Genomic DNA, 13,396 nt, shown 5'->3' on the forward strand with positions numbered 1-13,396 from the left:
CCCGGGTACCACCTCCTTGCCCTAACTGTGCTCTGTCTACTGTCCTGCAGGTGATTTATGCCCTTAATACCCGCCAGGATGAGGTAGAGACCAGCACGGAGTCACTAAGGGAAGCCCACCAGGAGGAGCTCCAGGACACAGTGGCTGAAACCAGGACCAGGCTCCTGCAGGAACAGGCCCAGGCCCGCACCAGTGAAGATGCAGAGGCCCTTCTGAAGCGCATCCAGACCCTGGAAAATGCCCTGGAGCTGCAGAAGAGGCTGACACAGGAGGCCCTGGCTGAGTCAGCCTCCTGTAAATTGGAGACCAAAGAGAGGGAGCTGAGGGTAGAGGCTGAGCATGCTGAACGAGTCCTGATACTTTCCAAGGAGATGCTGGAGCTCAAGGCTGATTATGAGAAGAGACTCCAGCTGCTGACTAATCACGAGGGTCCCCAGTGGGGCCAACTATCCCAGGAGAGCCCTGATGCCACAGCAGAGTCTGGCCAGCGCCCAGAGATGCACCAGGTCCTGCTGGAGGTGGAGCGATTGCGAGCTGAGAATAAGCAGCTAAGTCAGGATTATGCCCGCAAGGCGGAGGAGTTACAGGCCACTTATGAGAGGGAAAATGAGGCCATCCGGCAGGCCATGCAGCAGTCAGTCAGTGAGGCCCTGTGGCAGTGGCAGGAGAAAGAGTCAGGTCTTCGAAAGAACTTTCAGGTCCAGGAATCGGCCCTGCAAGCTCAGGTCAGGAAGTTGGAAGGGGACCTGGAGCATCGAGGGCGCAAGATAAGTGACCTGAAGAAGTATGCCCAGAAGTTAAAAGAAAGAATCCAGGTAAAGGCCTCTTCTTCCTCCCCAGGGGATAATAGCAAAGTTGCTGTGTCTCAGACCCACCACTAGCTAAACACTCCACTTCCGCTAAGGGCAGTTTGATTTCTGGCATCAGTCCTCCCACATTCATTCAACAAGTGTTTATTGACTATTTATTTTGGGCTAGGGCTAGGTTTATGGTTAGGGGATGCACAATGAGCTAAACTGTCCCTAGCCCCAGAGAGCACAAAGCCCTAGAGGTTACAGATGAGATGATAACCCTGAGGGACTTAATGCCCCTTAATGAATTTGTGAAATAATGCCTGACCCAGGTGGCAAAAAGTAAAAGTTTCAACTCTGGCTAGTCTAATTCTAAATTATTTTTATTCCCTATGTTCATTCTATAATAACTTGACTCTCCTAAAACACTTAGGATATTTGAGTTTAAAGAGAGCAGACACATTGATGGGCCAGCTTTTGTAAGTCCCACAGAAGTACAGAAACCTATCTCCTGAAGCTACAGTTAGCATTTGTGGTACTCCCAAGTATTTTCATTTTCTATGTATTTTGTATTAGCCTGTCCTAGCTGGAGAAGGGTTAAATAGCTCTCCCGGGGCCTCACTGCCCTTAGAAGGTAAATAGTGATTGCTGATCCTCCCCCACCGACTGCTCATTCTAGAGCTCAGAACCCCTGCTATGCCCTCTCAGTCACCCTTCTAATCTAATGGCTGTTCTGTGCACTCGGCATATCCATCCAGAAAAGTAAGATCTTCCCTCCATTTAGGATCTCGATGTGCAGCTGAGGGAGGCTCGACAGGAGAATTCGGAGTTGAAGAACACAGCAAGAAAACTTGGCGAGAAGTTGGTTATTGCCAAAGACAGACTGATGCTACAGGAGGGTCATGTGACACAGAAAACTGGTGAGATGCCCCCGGATTCATTCATTTAAGATGCAGGATTAGTGGCCAGGTTTGGTCTGGCTTCCAGGGACACTCTCAAGACCAAGGGACCAGAAATAGGACCATCCCGTCTGACCGGCTAGGTAGATGAACTGAAGCTGTCTGGGGCACAGATGAACCCACACCCCAGCTCCTCACATGGAGGCCTGGTGTATAAAATTTTGATGCGAAGGGTTCCTTACCCTCATAGTGCTCCCATGATGACTGCACTTCCCCTTTTTCTTATTCATGACAGATCAGGGTTTTGTATTTTTAACAGCTCTTCTCACAGTTCCATCACTGGGTCTTCCCAATGAATTTGTGAAATAGGTGTTGTCATTCTCCCATATTACAAATGATGAAGAGAGGCAGAGAGGGGAACATTGACTGATTCAAGGTCAACTAAGTGTCTGGTGATAAAAGCTGGTGTTTAGATGTAAAGGTCTCTGACTCTCAGGGTCTTTCACTAGGATTCCACAACCAAGCGTTCTGGAATGCTGGAGCTGTGACAGGCTTGGTGAGAAAGGCAGGGACCATGGGCTCTGCCTTTGAGAAGCTTGAGAGACTGCTCCATTGCAATCCACACATGCCTTAGGATAGGGATTTGACCCAGGAAGCAGAGGGCCAAGATGTCTGGAAAAAGAGAAAAAAACCTCTGGGCTGGAAGGGTGAAGAAGAGGAAGCAGAGGAGTGTTGAGGGTTTAAAACACTGATCTTTAGAAATAGGCACAGGGAACAGAGAAAGAAAAAGATAGCAGTTATAGTTTATTTATTATCTCTCTCCCTTAAAATTTCCATAAATAATTGTAAAACAATGTCATAAATATATATATACTGGAGAACATGCTCAACTTCTTAAAATTTTCATCGCTTATTTTATTTATTTACATTTCAAATGTTATTTCCCTTCCCAGTTTCCCCTCTGCAAACCCCTATCCCATCCCCTACTCCCCCTGCTTCTGTGATGGTACTCACCCACCCTCTCACCCCCACTCCCACCTTACTACCCTAGCATCCCCTTCCCTTGGGCATCGAGCCTTCGAAGGACCAAGGGCCTCTCCTCCCATTGATGCCAGATAAGGCCATCTTCTGCTACATCATTCTCAACTTTTTAACTCATAGAAAATGAAATGATAGTTTTTAATTCAGGAAAGGTGAATGTGGCCATTATTTAAGCTCAGGATACTGCTTTGAATAAAGACAAGAACTGAGCACACTTGAGGGCTATAGGCCTTTTGGCAGGCACTACATACAGAGTCCTTTATGTGAAGTGAACATCTTGGCTGATGTCGAAACTTACATTTGCAGATGACGTGAAGACTGAGGATAGAGTCCTGGGGAAAAGAGATGACCCGGAAGCCTGCACTCTCCACCCTCCACAGGAGCAAGGCTTTCCCAAGCTGTGTCACTGCAGGAAAGGAGGCTCGGAAACACAGGTAGTGCCTGGTGAATACCAAAGTTGAATTCATAGGAGGCTGGCATGAGCTTCAGGTCCTCCCTGTAAGCACGGTAGAGCCACTTGGAACCTCCAGCCCCACTATTCAGAGATAAACAAAGCAAGATTAGAGGTCTCACTAGCTTGTTTCCTTCTTCCTTTTCTTTTTTATGTGTAAGGATGCTGTGCCTGTGTTTATGTTTATGTCTGTATACCACTTTCATGCCAAATACCTGCAGAGTCCAGAAAAGGACATTGGGGTCTCCCTGAACTGGAGTCACAGATAATTGTAAGACATCATGTGGATACTGGGAATCAAATCTGGGTCCTCTGGAAAAGCAGCTACTGCTCTTAACCACTGAGCGATCTTTCCAGATCTCACCACCACCACCACCACCACCACCACCACCACCACCACCACCACCACCGGTTTCTTGATAGGTTACTCAAATTTAGGAGAATAAGAATGAAGCATAATTTTCCCCAGTTTGTATTTACCAAGGAAAATAGACATTGCTTAGCCCCTATTTCCACTCAAAACAAGCAACGCGTTCCTTAGAAACTATAGTCTGTGCTAGGGCTTCCGATCCTGTGACAGCTACAGTATTGTACAGATCTCTTTCCCAATGCTACACACAATGAAATCTCTCAAAATATCAAACATACACAGTCTCATAAAGTGCTTCACACCTCCTGACACCTGCTATGAAGTCAGATTATGAATGTGTAAGAGAGAAACGGACCTCAATTCTCCCCAGCAGCCTCATGAAGTTTTATTTCTCTTAATAGAACAAGAAAGAGGAGGCGAGCGGTGGAATAGAACACATGAGGCAGCAGTATGAAGAAGACCTTCGGAAAGTCAGACATCAGACTGAAGAGGAGAAGCAGCAGCTCCGAGAGCAGCTTGGAAAGCGCCTGGAAGACCTGGTGAAGAAGCACACCATGGAAATGAAGTCGGTGCGCTCCTCTGTGGAGGTGGAAAGAAAGAAGCTGAAAGTGAGCAGTGTTTGCAGAAACCATTCTGGGGTTCTGCTTTCTCCCACCTCCTTCCCGTTTCCCTTCCTCTTTTGTTTCCCAAATATTTACTGTGCTCCTACTCTTGCCCAGTTCGGCTGGATCTCTTATGACAGGTAAAGAAAACAGTCTCTACCTACAGGGAGCATACATAGGTCTCTTGGGGGCAATCATAGGTAACACCTGACAGGAACACACTAGCTTCTGGGGAGCAGGATCATATCATGTGACATTTTACTTACAGAAATTCAACTCAGCTTACAGGACAAAAACCAAAGAAACTCCACTAACTGAAAACTCGGGGCTCCAATACTTCCTAGACCCTAATTCCGACTCTGTTGCCCACCGGAAGTTATTTACCTGGCCCCTCCCACCTATTCTCAGAAACTCCGCATATCAGAAATATCCATAAAATGGGTAGTGGTAACAGAACCTCTTTTGAGGATTAAAGAAGGGAATCCTATGGAGAAGCAAAGCATCTGCTAGCCCCCTGCTGTAGTGTCTGTGCGCTGACCTCACACAGATGAGACACCTTTCCCAAGAGAACGCGTGGGAGGGAGCCTCCTCTCTCCCCTTAGCTGGGAAGAGCATGTCACATGCATGAGGACTGTAGGAAAGAGTACTCAGAACTCAGAAAGCTGAAGCAGGAGGATCATGAGTTCAAGGCCAAACTAGGCTATACATGGAGAACCCTGCATCAAAAAAGGATGCCGTATCAATCAATATTATTATGACCATGGGTAAAGATGTCATTTGATTATGAAATAGATATCTTTGTGATTTGAGAAGTACCAGTGTTGAGTGTTCACTGAAAGATAATCAGATATCACTGTGGGTCAGTGCTATGCATTATTAGTTAAAAACAGTTAAGTATTCAATAAATATATATTGAATAAATAAATATGACCATGCGAATCACCCAATCTATCCCTGGGCCTAGGATTTGGCTCTTCCAAAAGCTCTGTGACTGTGAGCCTAAACCTCTCTGGAGGCTGAATTCTAAAACAGCGTTCGTTGTGCACATTTAAATATGGTGTTACATGTGAACCCTTTGCCGGGTGTATAGGGTGCAGGCACGGTTCAACAGATAGCAGTTAGTGTTGATTACCAAGTGTTTTGGACAGCATGTGAAATAAAAATAGTATAGAGTACCTATTGTATTTTATATTGAGTGCTCAAAAACACATTGAATCTTTCCAGTGTTAGAAACAGAGTCCAGAGACACAGTGTACCTTTCTGTCAGATAGTGGGTACAAGAGCTTTGGTTCAAACCCAACAGCCTGTCACCAAAGCCTGTGGCTCCCTGCCTCCCCAAGGAGAAGACAATCACTTTGAAGGCGTTTCTTCATCTACGAGCTTCTGTGAGCTATATATATCCAATCTTCAGACAAACAGACTAACACTCCATCCTGCACCCACATCATCAAGAGGCACAATCACTTTTTCAAGCTGCAGGTTGCCCTGGTAACCAATGGGAAAATCTGACTCTCAGCGTGCCCATCTTGCTTCAGCATTAATCAGGTCACAAGTCTATTTGGGAAATAAGTCACACAGAAATAAACCACGTTTGGTTCCTGGCATTGTTTTACCTCTTGTTCATATTTGAATTGGGGAATATAGATACTCTAAATGAGGCAACATGGGTTAGGGAGAGGCAAAGCCTTGAAGAGGCATCTAGGGTTTGCAAGCTAAAATTAGACACAGTTGCGCCTGTAGCGTTAAAATTGCTTTATTTCTCTGAGCCTATGGCATGGGTAGAGTGCACATCTGAAATACTACCCTTACCTAAAGGAGCAAAGGGCAGGATGTGGGCTAGATTGGCCTGGAAGACTAAATAGCTTTCCTGGCCACAAGACTATGCTATCTTGGCAGCTGGAACTTAGCGCATGTGTTGTAATTAACATTTGCACACAGTGGTTATTTGGAAAGGAACGGAAGCCGATTTACAGAACTCTCCCAAGATCTGGTTAACAGGCCTGCATTCCCCATCTCATTTGTACTAGTTAAGGCTCGTCCTGAGGCTCACGGATCCTTTGGACAGTCTAGCAGGAACTTAGTATGGGGCAGTAGATATTGTTCTGTAAGTTCAGGGGATGTGCTTGGCAGCCAGCAAACAAGTGCTAACGTCCAAAATCCACTGAACGACCTAAGTGACACAGCTATGTTCTTCTTGTGCGTTCACTTTGAATATCTGTATTTATAATACATAAATATACAGCACTTATATTTTATGTAATGCTTAAGCCTACAACGTTGCCATTTTTATCTTCCTATCATGTGTTGACTGTTCCCACTTTTATTATTTATTTTTGATATATTATTTTGGGTATTTTATTTTATCTCCACTTTTGCCTTCTTATGCCTTTTGGGGGGGGCTGGTGGAGATCTCATGTTTGCACTAATAATAATAATGTGCATCTTTAAATTTATCACAGTCTTTTTCAAATAATGTGTTTTTTAACATACGAAAAGCATGTAGTAGTATTTTCCATGTCTTCTTCCCTGACCTCTGGATGTTGTTTTCATACATTTTACTTTATACTATAAATCCCATGGTACGTTACTTTTGCATTAAAATAATTTTTCATGACAGGGTCTTACTATGTCATCTTGGCTGCCCTGGAATTTGTGATATAGACCAGGCTAGTCAAACTCACAGAGCTCTGCCTTCCTCTTCCACTCAAGTGCTAGAATTAAAGGTGTGTGTCACCGTGCTGTCCTACAGAGGACAGGTTCCCTTGAGCTAGAGTTACGGGCAGTGGTGAGGCTCTCAATGAGGGTTCCGGGAACAGAATTCTGGTGCTTTGTAAGAGCAGTGCATGCTCAGAACCATTGAGCTGTCTCTCCAGCCCATTTAAAATATGTTTTAACATTTAGAGTGTGTTTGCCTGTACACACTTGTATGCTATTCCAGGAATGAAGCCTAGGGCCCAGCACACACTCACAAAGCTGAATCCTTAGTTTTATTTTTACTCTGTATTTAGAAATAGCATCTTGTTTTGTTGCCAGGCTTGTTTTGAATTCACTCTGTAGCCAAGGAGGGCCTTGAATTTGTGATCAAGAGATTCTGCCCCTTGACTTTGGATCAAAATAAGCCTCTTTCCTTTATAACTCAGTCATTGGCATTGTGTTATTCGAAACAGAAAACTGACTTAGGACAGAGTGGCTCCTTCATCTGTCTTCCCCTTCCTTTATGCCTGCCTTTCCCACTCTGTTTATTTGAAGTGGAGGAGGTTATGCCATGTAGCCCAGGGTGCCCTCCAACTCCTGCCTTAGCTTCCTATGCTTTCAGGCATGTGCACAGCTCCCAGCTGTTTCTTTCCTTAAATTACCAACAACTCTGGACAACGTTGACCAAAAATAAATAAATAAATAAATAAAATATACCAAAAAACAACAACAAAAAAACAAAACAACAACAAAAAAAACCCAAGCAAACAGGAAAAAAGACTCAGTCCTGCTTGTGTCCTGCTCCTATTAGCTGTGGGATTTGCCCCCTTTAAAACCTACTGCTGGATATATAAGAGTTCTGTGAAAATTGAATTCAGGAAAGCACTCTGAGGTTGACGAATCCCTTCAAGTGCGTGGACTCACCTTCTCAGGGGTGATTTGACCCATGTACTTAAAAACATTGGTTTCTTTACTTGTATTCTTGACCCTGTGGTTGCTTTCCCCTTTCCCTGAGATGTTCTTCTGCTGAAATCCCCCAAGGTCACTTTGAACCAAGCAGAACATATTGCTTTCTGCCCTCCTGCCCTCCTGCCCTCCTGCCCCCTGTCCCCTGCCCTCCTGCCCTCCTGCCCTCCTGCCCTCCTGCCCTCCTGCCCCCTGCCCTCCTGCCCTCCTGCCCTCTGTCCCCTGCCCTCCTGCCCTCCTGCCCTCTGGTGACTCAGCTATTTTCTCACAATAGCCCACATGACCCTGAATCTATGAGGAAGTTTATTGATGCTAAAAGTTCCTGCTGACATCAGTTGACATCTCCACCTGCAGGGGTTTTAGTTTTCACTCTAGGGCCATCTCAAGGCACCAGCTGAAACTGTGATTGATTCTACGTACCAGAAAGGTGTGCTGCATGACATTGAAACGTGCTTTTCCTCTATGCCAAAAGTCATTACGCTGAGTGTTTTCACTGGCAGCACAGTGTGAGCGGTGTCTTGGCAGACTTAGTTTCAAGACCAGTAAGCGTGATAACCTGGAATTTGTTCAATAAAAGCTTCTGTGAAAGAGAAGCTAATTAGTGAAATTATTATGTGTCAGAGAGAGAGAGAAAAAGAGAGAGAGAGAGAGAGAGAGAGAGAGAGAGAGAGAGAGAGAGAGGAGGGGGGAGAGGGAGGGAGAGCGCTAAGGGATTCAGATGACACCTCAATTTATTTCAATTTAAGGATAATTTATATATTGTCCTTAAGAAGCAAGCAATCCCAAACAGGAAATCCCAAAGAAGATAGCATGGATCGACTGAAGAGAGACAATATACCAAGTTGCCAGATCATTCAGCTCTAATAATCTAATTACAAGTTCTTAAAGACTTTTTAAAAATGATTGACCACCAAGGGACAGTGCTAAGGCTAGCCCAGGGCCACTGGCTGGTCCAGTCTAGGCTTGGTCCTACAGAGAAGGTAAAGATGTCATGCAGGTGATCAGTAGCACATGCTTTTAGGCGTTCAAATTAGAAACCTAGGAATCAATAGGGACTTCTCTCTACCTCTCATATTCAATATACAAGTGTGTGAGTTCTGTTCTATTCTGATAGCCCGAGAATATCTGCATATCCTTTTGTGTCCTCAATGGTTCCAGTCGACCTCTGTGATTTGATGAACCGTGTCATAAGCTGTCTGCTGCATCTGCCTCACCTCATCCAGTCCACTCTAGTGGGATCTCGTGCCTGTTCAGCCTGGGCTGTCAGCTCTTCACAGCGAACTTCAAGTTCTCTCCCACAGTTCCTCAAATCCCACAGAGACACACTTCTGTCTCCTTCTCCTGCCTCTGTTCACCCTGCCTTCTAGGCATTTTATCTCTTCATGGTTTCCATGTTCCTTCTCTTTGGGCCTTTGTGCATCCTTTCCCCTCGGTGGAGAATAATCCCCTCCTCACTCTGGAATCAACCCTCCTAGTCCTTATTAATCTTAGTCATCCTGGATTAAATGTTTATCTTCCCTCAAGCCTTACCTGCCTGGCTCTGGCTCTGTGATACTACACACACACACAAACACACACACACACACACACACACACACACACACACACACACACACATCCCACTATCCCTATATTAGTGTTTACCAGAAGATAACACTTATAACTCACTACACTGCCTGGTTTTCTAACACCTGAACGTGTTGCAGCCAGTTCAGACTGGCTCAGGAGGCAGTTGTCACACCTCTTTGCAGTTTCATACATCACTGTAATAATTCGACATTGGCCACAGTAAAAGTGGTTATACCCCTGGGAGGCGGTAGTACATGCCTTTAGTCCCAGCACTTGGAGAGGCAGAGGCAGGGGTATCTCTGAGTTCAAGGCCAGCCTTGGTCTACAGACTGAGTTCTAGGACAGACAAGGCTATCCAGAGAAATCCTGCCTCGAAACACACACACACACACACACACACACACACACACACACACACACACACCCCACAGAAGTACTTATACCATGGAAATCAAGAAATACTACCATGAATGTGTTATTATCGGTTAATATACATATTTGAAAACTCACTTGTTAAACATTTACCAACATGCACTGACTGTATCTGTAACTCCTTATCTTAATAATTAGCACATTGCAGCTGCTCAGTCACTCTTGTTCTGTTTGGGTAAATGGATAAATGACAACATTCCATCTGGCACCCCGAGTTGCCCCAGGACAAGCCTCTGTCCACAGGTTCCAGTGTTGTCTCTCCTGTAAAAAGTCAGCTCTAGCTTGTGCAGCTTCTCTACCCTGCTTTGGGTAGGCCTGGGATTCTCTCAGCTTCTCTGCAGCAGAAGAGAGAAAGTCTCCAGACAAGCAGGTGTCTGAATCGAGAGCCATAATCCCCATGAGATGCACCAACCAATCCATGCTTTCTGGTTCCAACCTTGTCATGCCCACTTACCATAGGAATGACCTCATGCAAGTCTTTGCACATCTCTAAGCCTTATTTCCTTTTTCTATATAATAAGCTTTAGTAGTAGAACCTAGCCCAGAAGGCTTTCATAAAAATTGGAGAACGCATCTGGAAGGGTGTGCACAAATGCTAATTACTTGGTAAACATCATCTATATTTATTAGGCCATCCATGCTGTGTGAGACCAGAAAGGGCCCATAACCAGCATAGATTTTCTGCCTGCCACATTCCTTTCAGATATTACAGCCTTGTGTTTACAGGAAAGGCTGGAGGAACCCAGGGCTTGGGTTGGACCTCCTATACTTGTTCTAGTTTTATTCATTTTTATGTATGGGTCTATGTGTGTGAGAACGCAGAGGCCAGAAGAGGGTGTCAGATCTTTGGGACTGAAGTTACAGACAGCTGTGAGCCACCATATGGGTGCTGGAAATTGAACTGTGATTCTAAGAACATCCAAGTGTTCTTAACCACTGAGCCATCTCCTTTCAATAAGTCCTACCAGCCAACATTCTAAACAAGTCCACATAGCTACCCTCCTATCCAGCCACATTGCCACCATGGGCCCACCTGCCTCCCAATCTCAGTCAAAAGCCACCTTCTCATATAGCATTTCTTTGGCTGAAGTACCCAACATATTGAATCCTCCCTCTACCCATGCTCAGTCTTTTTCTTCCTTATTATTTCCCTGTTTCATATAGTATTTATCACACTGTACTTATGAATGTTTCTGTTTGCTTGTTTTTCACTCAAGTTTGAGCATATAAGGACTCTTTCTTTTTTTCACTCTAGCTCTGAGAATAGCGCCCAGCAGGTGGTACAGCTCAGTAAAGATTTATTGGATGAACGAATGACACACTATCTAAAAGCCAGCTGAGAGCCTGCTTAGACTGCCTTTTCCTCTCCTCTTAATACTTCGACACTTTGTCCATTAACTAAGTCATACTGGACAAGCTGGGCGTCCCTAGGAACAATTATGTGCTTATTGTTTACTGAGCTCTTGCTGTGCTGAGCATGTAACGCAGAACACACAGGCGGAAACGTGCTCAATATGACAGCTAAAATGCTACCCTGTTTCTCACGTGCTCTCCACAGATATAACTGCTTCATACTGATACTGGAAGGCTGTGGGAGGCACTGTGAAGGAGACATCATTCTGGCTATAGGATGGGTCCTGTTGAGATAGGGCGATGCCATGAAAATGTAGTTGGGTGGTTTTTGTTTGTTTGTCTTGGTTTTTATTTATGGGACAGTTGGAACATTCCTTTTCTTATTTGATGCCAGAAATTTTTAGGGCAAAGGCTCCATTTGCCACATCTACCCCATCTGTATGTGCTCCAGGCTATGCGTTAGGGATTTAACACTTGTTTTCTCTTGATTGGCTGTGTACTTTGAATTCATGTGTTCTCACAGTGTTTTATTCTATTAGTTTCTTTGATCCCCTTCGGGAATAAGGCAAGGTATGAATGCATAGGTGGCCTGTTTGTCCTACCGTGTGTGGCTAATCCTTCTGATCCTCACTTAGGAAGTTGAAGCTCAGTTGGAAGAAGTGAAGACAAAGTCCGAAAGGGAAATAAAGCAGCTAGAAGATGAGAAAGCTGCCCTCAGTGCAAAGCTTCAGAATTCTCTACTTGAGGTAAATCTTAAAAGACTCACTGCTTGGGAATGGAGGTTGTGACCTCTGGGAGTTTCTGGCTAAATGGGATCCAGAGGTTCACCACCTCCCTGTGTCCTCTGAACAAACTAAAGGGCATCCAGCCAGGCAGGAAGGCCATCTGGGGGTGAAGGGAGGTGGCGCATAAATTTAGCTGCAAGTAACAGAGGCTGATTTATAGGATCTTAGACAAAGAGGCCTTTAGGGCCTCGCATAAAGGCAGGAAGCAGGAGGCTGCTGCTGACTCCGGAGCTAAGTGACTGCAGGAGTGGTGAGGTTCCTGTCCTTGTGCTCTAAGATGCATTGTCACCTTTGCGGGTCCAAGGCACCCTTGCCTTCCCGGGCCCCTCCTCTTATTACAAGTATATTCAAATTGTATGACTGCATTGAGTAATGCAACCCAAGCTAAGGATTTTTCTCTTGGTTTTAAATGAAATTAAAGCACGGGCTCTTACCAGTACTAAGAATTGGTGGAAGAGGCTGGCAACAGGCTCTAAGAGACATTAGAACGTGGTTAGACCAAAATGTATAAAGAGGTCTCTTTTCCCTTGCCATCCATCAAACCTGGAAGAAACCTGTTCTGCCCTCAGGGAGCACCGCAGCTAGCTCTACAGCCCTGCCCACGCACCACAACCTCTAGGGAGCAAGCCTGTGGCTTTGGGGAGTCAGGAGCCAAAACTACGGAGCTACACGCCTAATAACTCTGAAGTACTTTCAAAACCTCCGAGACTGTGTGCCCTGCCTAAGCCCCATCATTTCAGGATCTAGAGTTGCCTGTGAAAGGATCTCCGCAGAGATGAATTGTGAGGCCTCTGTCTCCCCATTTCTCCCCTTCTTTCTCCCCTGTTCCTTCTCTTTCTCCCTGCCTCAGTGTCCCCCATCTTCTTAGTGTTCCTGTGACTCCTATGCTCTGCAGAGCTTAAATTGGCTTTATTTATGTGTGAGACACCAGCAGGCACCATAAAAGAAATGGTTTACCTAATGGAACTGCTTCTTTAACCAGGAGACTTGAGTTGTTTTGCATGTTTTAACTCTTTCCACCCCCAACCATCTTATATCATAGATGCTATTATTATCACCTCCAATTTGAAACTGAGGTGAAAGAGACAGAAAGAGAAGGTAAATCTACTTCCCCCTAAATGCATCATTAAAATTAGCAGACATGAGATTCTGGCAATGTTGCTCTCTACTCCTCATCTGTAGGTCAGTGCTACAGCTCTGTGTCACCTCTAATGACTGAGGATCATTCGGGATCTGAATGCTAGCAGTCATAAGCCATGACCATAGGCAGAGCTGATCTCTGTTAGTGTGGCTTCAACTTTTTCTGTCATACTAATGGTGCTCCGAACTAAGCACTCTTCAGGGCTGGGGATGGAGACATCCCTTGGAGCACACCAGTTCTCCTGAGTTCACACACATGCTGCCTCCCAAGCTTCTCCAAGAACAGGGAGAGCAGTCCCACCA

At 45.2% G+C, this 13,396-nt stretch overlaps 1 protein-coding gene across 1 annotated transcript in view; it reads left to right on the forward strand.

Moving 5' to 3' along the window:
* Window positions 1–13,396, forward strand: part of Fam184b (family with sequence similarity 184, member B) — a 115,892-nt gene that overhangs the window by 46,035 nt on the left and 56,461 nt on the right. Inside the window, exons 2-6 of the mRNA NM_001305171.1 lie at window positions 51–815; window positions 1,576–1,711; window positions 3,038–3,165; window positions 3,954–4,160; window positions 11,804–11,914. Of these exons, the coding sequence (NP_001292100.1) occupies window positions 51–815; window positions 1,576–1,711; window positions 3,038–3,165; window positions 3,954–4,160; window positions 11,804–11,914 (1,347 nt within the window). The remainder of the gene's footprint in view (window positions 1–50; window positions 816–1,575; window positions 1,712–3,037; window positions 3,166–3,953; window positions 4,161–11,803; window positions 11,915–13,396) is intronic.

This window comes from Rattus norvegicus, chromosome 14, assembly GCF_036323735.1.
Source record: "Rattus norvegicus strain BN/NHsdMcwi chromosome 14, GRCr8, whole genome shotgun sequence".
Taxonomy (NCBI): domain Eukaryota; kingdom Metazoa; phylum Chordata; class Mammalia; order Rodentia; family Muridae; genus Rattus; species Rattus norvegicus.